General features: G+C 51.8%; 1 protein-coding gene across 2 annotated transcripts in view; it reads right to left on the reverse strand.

Annotated features, from left to right (window-relative positions):
• Positions 1-15,719, reverse strand: part of MSANTD2 (Myb/SANT DNA binding domain containing 2) — a 38,986-nt gene that overhangs the window by 9,505 nt on the left and 13,762 nt on the right. Inside the window, exons 2-3 of one of the 2 annotated variants that reach the window (XM_054395703.1) lie at positions 11,566-11,668; positions 431-491 (exon numbers count right to left, since the gene is read on the reverse strand). In XM_054395703.1, the coding sequence (XP_054251678.1) occupies positions 431-491; positions 11,566-11,668 (164 nt within the window). Of the gene's footprint in view, positions 1-430; positions 492-11,565; positions 11,825-15,719 lie in introns of both variants that reach the window. The other variant, XM_054395702.1, reaches the window with a different exon arrangement.

Consider the following 15,719-nt stretch of genomic DNA (forward strand, 5'->3'; position numbering starts at 1 on the left):
TAACTGGTCCCCAAGGCTACAAGTCAGCTCTGCAAAGCCATCAAAATGACAAAAATCCCAACTTTTGTAGCCTGGTTTCTCAACCAGGAGGAGAAACGCACAACATTCCCTCATGTTTCCTCACCTCCAAACTTCAGACAAATGGAAAAATACAGCCCAAGAGGTCCAGGAGCTGAGCCTTGCAGCCTCCCCACACACATCCCAGGTGTGCTCTGTCCCTGTTTGATTCCTGGAGTGAGCCTTGGTGGGTTCACCAAAGCCCTGAAGAAGCAGAGCTGTGGAGCTCTGCAGCTGTTGTGAGGTACCTGAAGCAGACCCAGCTGCAGGAATCTTGCTCTAACCACACTTAGGAGTTCCAACCATCCTCCCCCTCCGGCACAGCACTCCTTGGGAGAGACAGGGCAGGGTCAAACATCCAGAAATGACTTACTGGGTGTCTTCTGAAGACTCCTGTTTGATCTTTAGTGTTCTTTTCGGGGTAGGCATCTCATCTGCAAGGGAAAAAAAGGCAGCAGACCATCAGAGAGGAACCAACCTTCCCAGGCCTTCAAGGATGGAAATAGAAACTAAAATAAACCCAAAGCTGCTTCCTCAGCCTAGAGGTCCAGAGAGTTCCTAAATCTTCCATAACTGAGTGGGATTTTCCACAGAGGAGATGTGCTCAGGTCAGCTCTGAACCAACTCTGCAAGGACAAAACCCTTCAGGCCATGAGGACAAGAGGTGGATGCTGGCTGTGAAGTCACAAATCAATTTAACTGCAAACTGCACTGTGAGAAACAAGGAGGAAAGGAGGAGAAAAGGCTTTGAAGGGGACATTTGGAGAGCAAGCAGCAGAACAAGGCCACCTGTGCTGCAGGAGCTGCTGCAGGCAGGGAGCTGCTCTCACCCACATGAAGGGCAGCAGCAGCCCAGGGCTCCCAATGGACTGAAGGGAACCAATCCTAGAATGGCTCAGGGTGGAAGGGACCTCAGGGATCATCCACTGCAGCCTCCTGCCATGCCCAGGGACACCTCTCAGCTGGACTCAGCTGCTCAAGGTCTCATCCAGCCTGGCCTTCAACACCCCAGGCAGGAGGCAGCCACAGCCTCCCTGGGCAGCCTGTGCCAGAGTCTCACCTCCCTCCTGCTGAACAACTTCTTCCTCAGCTCCACTCTAACCCTGCTCTGCCTCAGCTCCAAACCATTCCCCCTTGGCCTGTCTCAGACACCCTCAGCAAAAATCTCTCTGCAGCCTTCCTGCAGGATCCTTTCAGGCAGCTCTGAGGTCCCCCTGGAGCCTTCTCCTCTCCAGGCTGCACCCCCCCAGCTCCCTCAGCCTGTGCTCACAGCAGAGCTGCTCCAGCCCTTGGAGCATCTTTGTGGCCTCCTCTGGCCTCTCTCCACAGCTCTGTGTCCTTCTCCTGCTGGGGACAGCAGAGCTGGAGGCAGGACTGGAGGTGAGGTCTCAGCAGAGCAGAGCCCAGGAGCAGAATCCCCTCTGCCCACACTGCTCTGGCTGCAGCCCAGCACACAGCTGCCTGAGGGCTGCAGGAGGTCACTGCTGGCTCCTGGGGAGCTGCTCAGCACTCAGCACCCCCAAGGCTCTTTCTTCAGGGCTGCTCTCAACCCACTCTGCACCCAGCCTGGATTTGTGCCTGGGGCTGGCCCGTGCCAGCTACAGGACCTTGCACTGTGACTTGGTGAACCTCTTGCAGCTGGCACTGGGACACTTCTCCAGCCTGGCAAGACCCTTCTGGATGCCATCCCTGCCCTCCAGGGAGTCCAGCACCACCCAGCCTGGTGCCATCAGCAGCCTTGCTGAGAGTACACTCAGTGCCCAAAGATGTTAAAGAGCACTGGGCCCAGGACAGAGCCCTGAGGAGCTGCAGTGGGCACTGCTCTGCAGCTGGGCATGGAGCTGTTGGTCACAACTCTTGCAGCCATGCAGCCACAAAGGTGGTGACAAAGCAGGACAGCAGGGTTTGACTCACCAGAAGGAGTCAAGCTGGGCAGAATCAGCTCCATTCAGCTGATTGCTAACATCAGATCAGCTCCTCCTGGTCCTCACCCTCCTGTTCCTGACTTCTAAAGCCTCAGGGGAAGGACTGGGATGTGGCTACCACCCAAAGCACAAAGGTTAAACTGGGATCCAAGCTTCTCACCCTGGCTCACCACAGAGATGTGCACAGGTTGGGGACTGTATCTCCTTTTCCTTCTTCACTCCATAAACCAGGAGAGCAAAAACTCCTCCTTGCAGCAGGAGCCACTGCCCAGTTCACCACTTGGCTCTGAACTGGAGTTTCCACTGGGAAAACAACTCCCATGCAGGGAGCAAAGAGCAGCTGTGAGGTTGGTCCTCAGGAGCCAGAACTGTGCTCACTGGGGGAGGGACAGGCTCTGGATGTGTCCAGCTGGACCTCAGTAAAGCTTTGGACTTGTGTGCCTCAGCATCCTCCTGGAGAAGCTGCTGCTGAGGGCTGGGGCAGTTGGGTGCTTCCCTGGGGAACAACTGGGCCCAGGAGTGCTGGGGATGGAGCTAAAGCCAGCTGGGGGCTGCTCACAGGAGGTGTCCCCAGGGCTCAGTGCTGGGCCCAGCTCTCTTTAATGTCTTCATCAATGACCTGGGTGAGGGCATGGAGGCTCCCTCAGGCAGTCTGCAGCTGGCACCAAGCTGGGTGGCTGTGTTGATCTGCTGGAGGGTTGGAGGCTCTGCAGAGGCACCTGGCCAGGCTGCAGGGATGAGCCAAGACCAATGGGAGGAGGTTCAACAAGGCCAAGGGCTGGGTCCTGCCCTTGGGGCACAACAACCCCAGGAAGGCTCCAGGCTGGGGCAGAGGGGCTGGAAAGTGCCCATCAGGAAAGGCCCTGGGGGTGCTGGGGGACAGCAGCTGGAGATGAGGCAGGGGGTGGCCAGGTGGGCAAGAAGGGCACCAGCAGCCTGGGCTGGAGCAGCAATGGTGTGGGCAGCAGGAGCAGGGCATGGATTGTGCCCCTGGACTGGGCACTGCTGAGGCCACCCCTTGAGTGCTGGCTTCAGTTTGGGGCTCCTGACTGCCAGAAGGACATTGAGAGGCTGGAGCAGGAGCAGAGAAGGGCAAGGAAGCTGGGGAAGGGTCTGGAGAAGAGGGTTGGGGAGGAGCAGCTGAGGGAGCTGGGGGTGTTGAGCCTGGAGAAGAGGAGGCTGAGGGGAGACCTCATTGCTCTCTGCAGCTCCCTGCAAGGAGGCTGGAGCCAGGTGGTCAGTGGTCTCCCAAAAAAAAAAGGGATAGAACAAGAGGAGATGGCCTCAAGCTGCTCCAGGGGAGGTTTAGGTTGGACATGAGGAACAATTTCCTCCCTTGAGGGTTGTCAAGGCCTGGCCCAGGCTGCCCAGGGAGGTGGTGAAGTCCCCATCCCTGGAGGGGTGCTGAGGGCCATGGTTTGGTGGTGCCCTGGCAGTGCTGGGCTCATGTTTGGACTCTGTGATCCTGAAGCTCTCTTCCAACCAAACCAATTCTATGGTTGTAAGCTCAAGGAACCCTCCTGCTTCAGCAGCCTGCTCAGCTCATGAGTGTTCTCCACCCAGCATGTGGAGCTTTGCTGCCTCCCTCCCAGCTCAACGAGCCAGAAGCAGTGAGCAAAGCTCCAGCTGAGTTCATTCATCGATTCTGCTGCAGGCTTCACTCCCTCAGGCAGGCAGCAGGAGGAGCTCACTCCAGCCCTCAGCCTCCACCCTCCTCTTGCTCCTTTTGTCACTGGGAGCAGGCCACACACCTGGCCTGGGCACATTTCCAGAGGTCCAGCAGGGTCTGGGGGATGCAGGCAGGAGGAGTGTGATGGTTTGAAACTGTCTTTTTAATTTTTCCTTGCAAAGTTCAAAACAGAGAAAGTGAAAGAATGTAAATAAGTCACTATTGGGTGTAAGAAAGCAAAATAACGATTGTTCTAAACACTTCCATTGGATAGATAGAAATGTTTAAGAACTATTACCCAAAACAAAGTAGGCACTCTGCACATTCTGCGTTCGGCAGTGGGGGCAGTTGCTGGGCTGTCTGGCTGCTGTTTCTTCTTCTCTTCTGGCTGAAGATAACACACTGACCTTGGCAGCTAAGTTAACAACTTTCTGCTTAACTAACTCTGCTTCTCTGTCCAGGGGGGTCTGGGGGGGAAGCTCCTGGGAGAGGGAGGCCCCTTTGGGAGGGTCCCCTTGGGGGGAAGCAAAGGGAGATCGATTGTGCTTTTTCTGTTGATTGTATATATTTGTGAATGTTGTGAATTTTGTATATTTGTACATATTCATTGCATTTCATTGTAGATTTTAGACTCTGCTTGTAAATACAGCTTTTCATTTGCTTCCAGACTGGGCTAGCCTGGTTATTGTTGGTGGGGGGGGAATTTCAGCTCACACCAACACACTTTTTATTTTTGGCGCTCCAACTCGGGGCTCGATTGCTTGTTTGATTTATTTCTGCTCAGATTAGGAAGCAAAATGAAGCTGTTTTGGATTTTGAGTAATTTTATTTCCTCTGTTATCAGTGTGATTGTCTACAGATGGGCTGTTTCCTGCATGATAGATAAGATTGTGAGATATGTGGCATATAAGTCATTTCTTTGGGTTAAGAACAAGTTACTGAATGTTGGTGAATTCTGTTATGGTCTTATTGGGCTAAGAAGCTATGGTAACTCAACTATGGATCTGCTAGCAGACACATATGAGTTTGTTACTCCTCTTACAACTACAGAGGGTCTTTGTAACCAGTGGTACCCTAGATATCTTGTACTAGCCTTAATCTTAATTTTGTTGCTTCTTGGAATAATCATATGGCTACTGATAGCACTGTATCAAAAAAGACATAAGGCTACTTGCTCTTCCAACTCTGCTGTGAATGTGAAAACCAAGCCAGTAAATTTGGTGGCCACTGTAACCAGAAAGCGTAAAGGAGCTGCAGGAGGAGATGCAGATGCTGCAGGAGATGGTGCAGATGGAGATGAGGGTCCTTCTACTCAGGGTCCCTCTGTTAAGAAAGATCCTTCTGATGAGGAAGAGAGGGTTAGCCTTAAAACTCTGGTAGACCTCTTGAGACCCCACATGGATGATGGAAATGTAGGTCAGGATGTAGACCCTGGTAGATTAGCAACTGCTGGTAGTGCCTCTGAACTCAAAGAAATTCAACGGAGGATTAAAATAGGATTATGGGGACAGCGACCTCAGGATGATGATGATGATGATGATGATGAGGATGACATACAGTCAGCTAATGCACCCAGACAGGAAATTAGACATGTGAGGAAGGATTACATCACAGGAGATAATGAGCCAGTCCTGTCTTGGCTAGCCAGGTGTTTTGATATGGGAGCCCCAGCATTGGTGGTAGGTGACAAGTCCGCCTCTCAGTTGGGGATGCTCTCAAAGGATACAGGCATAGACAGGCACCTAGGCAAGTGCATTGGTAAAGTTTCTCTGTGGGCACGCCTCCTACTGGCAGTCTCCCTGAGGTACCCCAGCAGAGATGATTTACCATGGAACCCTAAGCCTTGGACCACAATAGCTGAGGGAATCAAGCGTCTGAGAGAGTTTGCTGTGAGAGAAGTAATGTATGGAGATCATAAGACTCTGAATCCTGATGAAATTCCTGTTGGAACAGGCCTTGCCAAAAAGCTCATTAAGCTTGCTCCTCCTAATTATGCTACTATTCTGGCAAGCAGGATTGTGGCAAGAAATTATGGTGGAGCACCTCCTACTGTTGGCCATTTCACTGACCAAATGAGGCAGTTGGAGGATAGTCTTGCACGTACTTCTTTGGTTTCAGCCATTGAAACTCTGTCTGGAAAGATGGAGAATTGCATGAAAGAGCTGAAGGAGGAACTTAAAACCTCCATATCCAACTTGATGAAGGGGGATGATTCTAATTCCTCTTCCTCCAGATGGATACAAGTTTCAGCTGTTAGGAACAGACGTGCTCCAAGAAGGCCATTCCAGAATAGGTCAAACCAAAACAGACAGCAGAGGCAATCACGTGGCAGTATCTGGATAACTCTGCGTGATCAGTTTGGTGAGAACATGAACAGATGGGATGGTCAACCAACTTCTGATCTTTTCAAGAGGTTACGGGAGCTGCAGAGAGGCAGATCCCGAGGTAGCAATACCAGGAGGGTAGCTGTCGCTTCCTCAGTTTCCCAGAACAACTCTGATAGCTCCAACAGTGATCCTAATTCTGGTGCTGGACATTGTGCCGGCTGTACATGTGGAGGTAATCCCCACAATTAGGAGTGCCCTGCCTTCCGCCAGGGGGAGGTAAGGGATAATGGAGATAACAGAATCTATTGGGATGTGTACATCCAGTGGCCTGGCACTTCAGAATTTCAGAAGTACAGGGCCTTGGTTGACACAGGAGCTCAGTGCACCATAATACCATCAAATTATCAAGGGGGAGAATCTATAACTATTCAGGGAGTCACTGGTGGATCTCAAGAGTTGTTTAAGATAGAGGTTGATATAAGTTTAACTGGGAAGCAGTGGAAGAAACACACTATTGTAACAGGTCCTAATGCACCTTGTATTTTGGGAATTGACTTTCTGAGAGAAGGGCGTTTTAAAGACCCTAAGGGTTACAAATGGGCTTTTGGAATAGCAACTGTAGAAATTGATGGAGGAAAATTGAAGTTGTCCATTAGACCTGAGCTTTCAGATGAATCTGCAGTTGTTGGACAACATGAGATAGAGGATGTAAAGCTGCCGGTTGCTTCTCAAACTGTACATCACAGACAATACAGAACCAACCGTGACTCTTTGGTGCCCATTCAAAACTTGATTCGTCAGTTGGAGAGTCAGAAGGTCATCAGCAAAACTCATTCACCTTTCAACAGTCCAATCTGGCCTGTGAGAAAGCAGAATGGAGAGTGGCGTCTGACAGTTGATTTCCGTGCCTTGAATGAAGTAACTCCACCCATGAGTGCAGCTGTACCAGACATGATGGAACTCCAATATGAGCTGGAATCCAAGCAGGCCAAATGGTATGCTACCATAGACATTGCTAATGCTTTCTTCTCTATTCCCATAGCAGAGGAATGCAGGACTCAGTTTGCTTTCACCTGGAGAGGCATTCAGTACACATTCAATCGTTTGCCCCAGGGGTGGATTCACAGTTCAACCATCTGCCATGCAGTGATCCATGATGCTCTGGAGAAAGGTGGAGCTCCAGAACACATTCAGTTCATCGATGACATCATCGTCTGGGGTGAGACTGCTGAAGAAGTCTTCGAGAAAGGTAACAAAATCCTTGACATTCTCTTGCAAGCTGGTTTCGCTATCAAGCGAGACAAGGTGAAAGGACCTGCCAGAGAAATCCAGTTTCTGGGAGTGCGGTGGCAAGATGGTCGCCGTCACATCCCAATGGATGTGATAAACAGAGTCTCCACCATGGCAAATCCCATCAACAAGAAAGAAACTCTGCGTTTCTTAGGCATAGTGGGATTTTGGAGACTGCACATTCCTGGATACAGTCAGATTGTGAAACCTCTCTATGATGTGACTCGAAAGAGAAACAGTTTCCAATGGGGTCCTGAGCAACAAGCAGCCTTTGACCAGATCAAGCGAGAGGTAGTCCAAGCGATGGGTCTGGGACCTGTCCGAACTGGTCCAGACATTAAGAACATTCTGTACACGGCCGCGAGTGACAATGGTCCAACCTGGTGCTTATGGCAAAGAGCTCCAGGGGAGACACGAGGACGTCCTCTTGGTTTCTGGGGTCGTGGCTACAGAGGCTCAGAGGCAAACTACACTCCAACAGAGAAAGAGATTTTAGCTGCTTATGAAGGAGTGAAAGCTGCTTCTGAAGTGATCGGAACTGAGTCACAACTTCTTCTAGCTCCTAGATTGCCAGTTCTGAATTGGATGTTCAAAGGCAAAGGTTCTTCACCACATCATGCAACAGATGCTACCTGGTCTAAGTGGATGGCTCTGATAACACAGAGAGCTCGAATGGGAAATCTCGAAAGGCCTGGTTTGGTGGAGGTGATCACAAACTGGCCAGAAGGCACAAGCTGTGCAAAACCTCCAGAGGAGAGAGTAACTCGTGCTGAGGAAGCTCCTCCTTACAGTGATCTGTCTGATGATGAAAAGAGATATGCTTTGTTCACAGACGGTTCCTGTCGTCTTGTTGGGAACAAGCGGAGATGGAAATCTGCAGTGTGGAGCCCAACGCGCAGAGTTGCAGAAGCGAGAGATGGAGAAGGAGAATCCAGTCAATGTGCAGAGGTAAAAGCTGTCCAGCTAGCTCTTAACGTAGCTGAACGTGAGAGATGGCCAAAGCTTTATCTCTACACTGACTCGTGGATGGTAGCCAATGCCTTGTGGGGTTGGCTGAAAGACTGGAAGAAGAATGGCTGGCAGAGGAAAGGAAAGCCAATCTGGGCTGCAGATCTGTGGCAAGACATTGCTGCTCACATTGAGAGAATCCCAGTGAAAGTGAGACACATCGATGCTCACATTCCTAAGAGCAAAGCTACTGAGGAACAACAACACAACCATCAGGCAGATCTAGCTGCAAGAGTTTCCCAGGTGGACACAAACTCTGATCCTGATCCTGATCTTGACTGGAAACACCGAGGTGAGCTGTTCTTAGCTCGGTGGGCCCATGACTCGTCAGGACATCAAGGCAGAGATGCAACCTACCGATGGGCTCGTGACAGATCCATTGACATTTCCATGGATGCTATCACACAAGTCATCCATGACTGTGACATTTGTGCTGCTATTAAGCAGGCAAAGCGGATCAAGCCCTTGTGGAACGGTGACCGATGGTCCAAGTACAAGTATGGTGAAGCCTGGCAGATTGACTACATCACTCTACCTCGTTCTCGATCTGGTAAGCAGTATGTGCTGACTATGGTAGAGGCAAGCACTGGATGGCTGGAAACTTATCCAGTTCCTCATGCAACTGCACGTAACACCATTCTTGGCCTGGAGAGACAAATCCTGTGGAGACACGGAACTCCAGAGAGGATTGAGTCAGACAACGGAACTCATTTCAAGAACAATCTTGTAAAAAACTGGGCCAAAGAGCACGGCATCGAGTGGATATTCCACATTCCCTACTATGCACCAGCTGCAGGGAAGATCGAACGCTACAATGGTTTGCTGAAAACCACTCTCAAAGCCATGGGGGGTGGATCTTTGAAAAACTGGGAGAAACATTTAGCACAAGCAACCTGGTTGGTGAATAGTAGAGGTTCAGTGAATCGAGCTGGACCTGCCCAATCAGATTTGTTGCGAAAGGAAGAAGGTGATAGAGTTCCTGTTATCAGAGAAAAGAATCTGTTAGGCAAAACTGTTTGGGTATTTTCTCCTTCAGGAGAGGCCAAACCTGTCCGAGGGGTGGTTTCTGCTGAAGGTCCTGGTCACACCTATTGGGTGATGCAAGAAAATGGTGAAATTCAGCGTATTCCACAAAGAAATCTAACTTTGGCTGAGAGAGGTTAAATTCAGAGTGTTGCGCAGATACAGCATCGCGGCCAAGAGGAGAGTTCATGAGATCTACAGTGCACGAACCCTGAGAGCCCTGAGTCACCTGAGAGTTCCTGTTCCTTTCTTCGCTCCATCTGCGAGGAAACAAGCTGTTTGCTGTTTTTCCTGTGATTTGACTCTTTTGAATCATCTACATCTGAAATAGCCGGAATGGACTATGGTCTTTATTCAGATGTTGTTGTAGATATTATTTTAGATTAGATAAATGATAGTAGCAGCCAATGGAATTGTTTAGAAGGGGTGGACTGTGATGGTTTGAAACTGTCTTTTTAATTTTTCCTTGCAAAGTTCAAAACAGAGAAAGTGAAAGAATGTAAATAAGTCACTATTGGGTGTAAGAAAGCAAAATAACGATTGTTCTAAACACTTCCATTGGATAGATAGAAATGTTTAAGAACTATTACCCAAAACAAAGTGGGCATTCGGCACATTCTGCGTTCGGCAGTGGGGGCAGTTGCTGGGCTGTCTGGCTGCTGTTTCTTCTTCTCTTCTGGCTGAAGATAACACACTGACCTTGGCAGCTAAGTTAACAATTTTCTGCTTAACTAACTCTGCTTCTCTGTCCAGGGGGGTCTGGGGGGGAAGCTCCTGGGAGAGGGAGGCCCCTTTGGGAGGGTCCCCTTGGGGGGAAGCAAAGGGAGATCGATTGTGCTTTTTCTGTTGATTGTATATATTTATGAATGTTGTGAATTTTGTATATTTGTACATATTCATTGCATTTCATTGTAGATTTTAGACTCTGCTTGTAAATACAGCTTTTCATTTGCTTCCAGACTGGGCTAGCCTGGTTATTGTTGGTGGGGGGGGAATTTCAGCTCACACCAACACAAGGAGCAACACTTCCCACAGTGCTTGGGGCTGGCAGCAGCAGTGTGAAGCTCTGCTCAGAAGTTCAGGGGATGGTGACACTGAGGCTCAGCTGGTGCCCAAGGACCCCCAAAGGAGGAGAAGGGGAAAATGTCAACCTAGTGCTGCAAGGGGCAGTGACACTGAGCAGGAGGAGCACAGACAGGGAATGTGTCACCTCCTCCTCAACCACTCCTGGCCAGGCAGCTCTCCATCCCTCCCCTCCTCCTGCCAGGCCCTCAGCTCAAGTCCTGCTCCTAAATCACTTTGGGAACTACATTTTGCTTTTACTGATGAACTGAGGAACTGCTTCCTCTTCTCTCCTAGAACATCAAGAGGCTGTGTAGAACCTTGAGAACAGGAAAGGTGGTACCCAGATAGAGTCAGTGTGGTGAGATGGGAAGGCACCTCTGGAGATCATCTGGTCAGATCCTCACCCACAGCAGCTTGCCCAGGGGCACAATGCCCAGGGGGGGTTGGAAGCTCTCCACACAAGGACACTCCACAACCTCTCTGGCCAGCCTGCTCCAGCCCTCCAGCACCCTCACAACAAACAACTTTCTCCTCCTATTCAGCTGGAGCCTCCTGGGGTCCAGTCTGTTCCCATTGCCCCTTGGCCTGGCCCTGGGCACCACTCAGCAGAGTCTGGCCACAGCCTCTTGCCCCCCAGGGGCCCTTTAGCTCTTGCTGAGCAGTGCTCAGATGCCCTCTGGGGCTGCTCTTCTGCAGGCTCTCAGCCCCAGGGCTCTCAGCCTTTGCTCCTCACACAGCTGCTCCAGGCCCCTCAGCAGCTTCCCAGCCTCCCCTGGACTCTCTCCAGCACTTCTCTGTCCCTCTGCAACTGGGGAGCACAGAACTGCCCCCAGGACTGCAGCTGTGGCCTCAGCAGGGCAGGGCAGGGCAGAGGTGGAGGAGAACCTCCCTTGCCCTGCTGCCCACACTCTTCTCCATGCCCCCAGGACACCCTTGGCCTTCTTGGCCCCCAGGCCACATTGCTGCTCCTGGGCACCTTCTTGGCCCCCAGCACTCCCAGCTCCTTCTCCTTGCAGCTGCTTCCCAGCAGCTCCCCCCTGCCCTGTGCTGCTGCAGGAGATTGTTGCTCCCCAGGGGCAGGACCCTGCCCTCACCCTGCCTGACCTTCAGGAGGTTCCTGTGCCCAGCTCTCCAGTCTGGCCAGCTGTGCTGCCTGGCAGGCTGTTTTTAGCTCAGGATGCTGCAATCAAAGCTTTCTTACCCAGCTCCTGCTCTCCAGTCTGGTAGCAGTGGAGCTCCTGGCTGTGGTTTCCCCAATCCTCCTGGGAGTACTCCTCCATGGTGCTGCCATCCGACTCCAGCTCCTGGTAGAGGCCACTGCTGTTGATGAGGACAGGCTGGCAGGGCTGTGAGTCCCATCCCCCCTGCCCAAACACCTGCTCCAGCTGCTCAAAGGTGTAGCTGCTTTTCCTCTTGCCCACGCCGTGCTCCTTCACTCGGCTGTAGCACCTGCGGAGGGTCTGAGACAGAGAGCAGCAGCAGGTTACTGCCTGGCAGCAGGGCACAGAGCCACCTGCAGACACTCTCTTGGCTGATGGGATGAGTTTAGGGGCTTGGTGTGACTTCTGCTGAGCTAACACTCAAGAGCTAAATCCTCCTGAATTAAGCTCTCCCTGCCAGGAAGCACTGCCTGTCCCCAGCCCTCCAGCATGAAGCAGACACCACAGCACAAAGGTGTGCAGCAGCCTCAGGTCCACCAGACAGCCTCACAACAATCCCCAGATCAATGGAAGGTGTGTGTGTGTGAGGGGGGTAAAAACCAACAAAAGAGAACACAAATCCCAAGAGCCAGCCAGTGAGAGCCCCCAACCAGGCAAGAAAATGCACACCTACGAGGGGGAGGAAGAAGCAGAGCTGGTGTGGTGCCCACAGCATGGAAGAGGAGAAAGAAAGAGGGGTGAGAAAGGAGAAGAGAAAGAAGAGTTCCCCCAAAGCACAGATGGTCCAACCTTCCTTCTCTGCTCAGGAGACAGGAGGCACAGTGTGTGTGCCTGAGCTGGGGAGGGTGTTACTTACACAGTCTGCATTCCTAACTCTGCCTCTTGAGAAGCTGCTGAAATTTAAAAGAGGTCAAATCAATAACACTGCAAAGGCCCTGGGGCTGCACAGCACAGAGTGACAGCACTGACAGAGTATCATAGAATGCTTTGGGTTGGAAGGGACCTCAAGGCTCAGCCAGTCCCAACCCCCCTGCCATGGGCAGGGACACCTCACACCACAGCAGGTTGCTCACAGCCACATCCAGCCTGGCTGCAAAACCCTCCAGGGATGAGGCTTCCACCACCTCCCTGGGCAACCTCTGCCAGGCTCTCACCACCCTCATGGGGAACAACTTCTTCCTAACATCCAATCTCAATCTCCCCACTTCTACTTTTGCTCCATCCCCCCCAGTCCTATCACTCCCTGACACCCTCAAAAGTCCCTCCCCAGCTTTCTTGGAGCCCCCTTCAGATCCTGGAAGGCCACAAGAAGGTCTCCTTGGAGCCTTCTCCTCTCCAGCCTGCACAACCCCAACTCTCTCAGGCTGTCTCCAGAGCAGAGCAGCTCCAGCCCTCTGGAGCAGCACTGCACAGGGTTGCAGCACTGCACAGGGTGGCAGCACTGCCATGGCTCTACATGTTCATACCAGCCTTGGGGGACAACCTCTCACATGGAAAGGTCCAACAGCCTGGCCTGCTTGTGGTCCCTTTGCTGAGTGTGGCAGCAAGGTGAAGCCATGAGCCCAGGATTTCCATCCAGGCTTCCCCCTTAAGTCCCAGGAGAAGCAATCTTCATGGGCATCCCTCAGCCCCAACATGCTGTGCCCCAAGTTTGCTGCATCTTGATGGGGTTTGGGTTGGTAGAGGGCTAGAAAACAGCTCCCTCTCTCTTTTTTTTTTCCCCAATCTTGTATTGATCAGATTGCTCAGGCTGTGGCTTGAATGGTGAAAGCTCCAAAGAGGCCTCACATTGGGAGGAGCCAATCATGGAATTGCTTGGGTTGGAGGAGACCTTTAAGATCATCCAACCACTAACCCAGCACTGCCAGGTCACCACTGAACCACACCTGCAGGTCTTTTAAACACCTCCAGGGATGGGGACTCCACCCCTGCCCTCACCAGCTCCCAAGCTTCACAACCCTTTGGTGAAGACATTTTTCCTAATTTCCAATCCCATCGCTTCGCTCTCTGCAGGAGGATTCTTGGACTTGGAAGCACACAATGCCAGACCTGCTTGGCTTTGGGGTCTTTTTTCCCCCCAAAAGAAGAACCTTGCCACCTGCAGATGGCTGTGACCTACCTAAGCTGCTCACACCTGGTTTAACAGCGGCGGCGGCAGAGGAGTTACCTCCTAACCAGTCTCCTCGGGGCACTCAGAGCCCTGCTGGGGGGCAAGAAGCAAAACTGCCAAGCAGCAGCAGCTCAGTTTTTACCCTGCTGTGTCAAGAAAACACACACAAAAAGAACAGAAAAATGAGAAAACCCAGAAAAAAACCTCAGGCAGCACCCAGCTCCGGAGCTATTCCGAGGCTTAAGGTGAAACCCTTCCTGATTTCACCTCTTGGGGTAGAGAGAGATCCTTTTTGGATGGGCACCAACCAGATGACCTCTGGAGGTCCCTTCCAACCCAGGCCATTCTGTGCTTCTATGAAATGTGAAAAGTGGTAGAAACCAACCAGCTGCCTCAAGCTGGAACCAAAGATCTGGCCAAGAAACCTCCCAGCACTCCCTGGATGCAACCTGGGGGCACAGATACATTTGGGGGCTCAAACTCAGCTTTTCACTCCAATTTCTCTCCTTTCAGCTCAAATCAAAGTGGGTAAACTCGTTTCATCCCCAGACCCTCTACAAAGCAGGTCCCAGATCCCACCTGTGACACCTGCCCTGCTTTAGCCACGGATTGAGAGCCTCCAGCTCCACCTCCCAGCAGCTCTGCAGCTGAACAAACCAAACCCTGGAATCCTCCTGGCCAAGCCCTCTTGGGAATGCTCAATGCCTGCAGCCATTGGCTCTGTGCTTCACCTTCTCTCCCTACTCATGGAGTATTGAGTGTTTCACACCAGGTTGTAGCCTGGGAGTAACCAACAACTTCACTCAGGCTGCAGACCACCTCATTTTCCCATGCCAACAGCTCAGCATCAAGCCAGAGGAGGACAGGAGAAGGATTAGAGGGGGTAAAAATCAGTGAGCTCCTTGCTCGTTACTCTTGCCAGCCAGGAGCACTTTGGAGCTTACTGCCTAGATGGACCTGGTGGCTTCAGCCACCTCTTCCCTCTGCTTCTGGTGGTGGGAAACCTCATGTTTCAGTGAGAGCACCTCCAGTTTGGGGGAGAGCACTTCAAACTCCAGCAGGAGAGCCTCTAAATTTGGGGGAGAGCACCTCAAACTTCAGCAGGAGAGCCTCAGTCTTGGGTGAGAGCACCTCAAACTTCAGGAGAGCCTCAAATTTGAGTGACAGCACCTCAAACTTCAGCTTCAGCACCTCAAATTTGAGTGACAGCACCTCAAACTTCAGCTTCAGAACCTCAAATTTGAGTACCAGCACCTCAAACTTCAGCTTCAGCACCTCTAATTTGGGTGAGAGCACCTCAAACTCCAGGAGCACCTCAAATCTGGTGCTTCCCAAAGCAGCAGCAGGCCATAGCCACACAGCTGGTGGCTCTTTGGTCTCACCTCCTGGAGACTCAAGATCCCTGCCAGCTCCTCCTTCTTGGAGGCACTGCCAGAGGCTTGGGCAAGACCTAAACAAGTGGAGGTGGACTTGGACTTCACAAAAGCTCCCCTGGACATTTTGTAGATACCTTCAGATACCTTTCTCCCACAGGTTACTCTGATGGCCCAGCCTGAAGATCTAAGTTTGATCTTCTGCACCTCCTCTACTCCTGCCGGGGTCCAGCTCCCCTCTTGCTCCATGGCTCCTGAGGTGCACAGCTTGGTAGACAAGAAACCATCAATTTAGGACAAGTACCTGGAAAGAGACCTGGTAGTGGCCCAGGCTGGAAGAGACTGAGGCCTTCTGCTCATTGCTCTGCCTGCAAGCCCAGGGTAGACCATCTCCACTCCATCCAAAGGCTCAGCATGGACCTCCTCAGCCTCTCTACCTCCCAAGTCCTCATCTTCTCTCGGAGTTCCCCACAGGAGAACCACTCCCTCTGCAGGAACTGCAGCTCCAGGAGGTGACTGTGCTGCATGCACAGCCAAAGATCAGATGAGGAGAAGCATAGCATGGCCATGCCCGAGCCCAGGTGCCCACCACAAGCACCTCCAGGCCTTACTCAGTGAGATGCTAGGGGCTCCACACAGCAGCTGGTGGCAGCAACATCTCCACAGCCATCTCTTTAAGTTTATTAAATGAGAGCTGCTGGCCTAGGAGAGG

Source organism: Indicator indicator, chromosome 34 (assembly GCF_027791375.1).
Source record: "Indicator indicator isolate 239-I01 chromosome 34, UM_Iind_1.1, whole genome shotgun sequence".
Classification (NCBI taxonomy): domain Eukaryota; kingdom Metazoa; phylum Chordata; class Aves; order Piciformes; family Indicatoridae; genus Indicator; species Indicator indicator.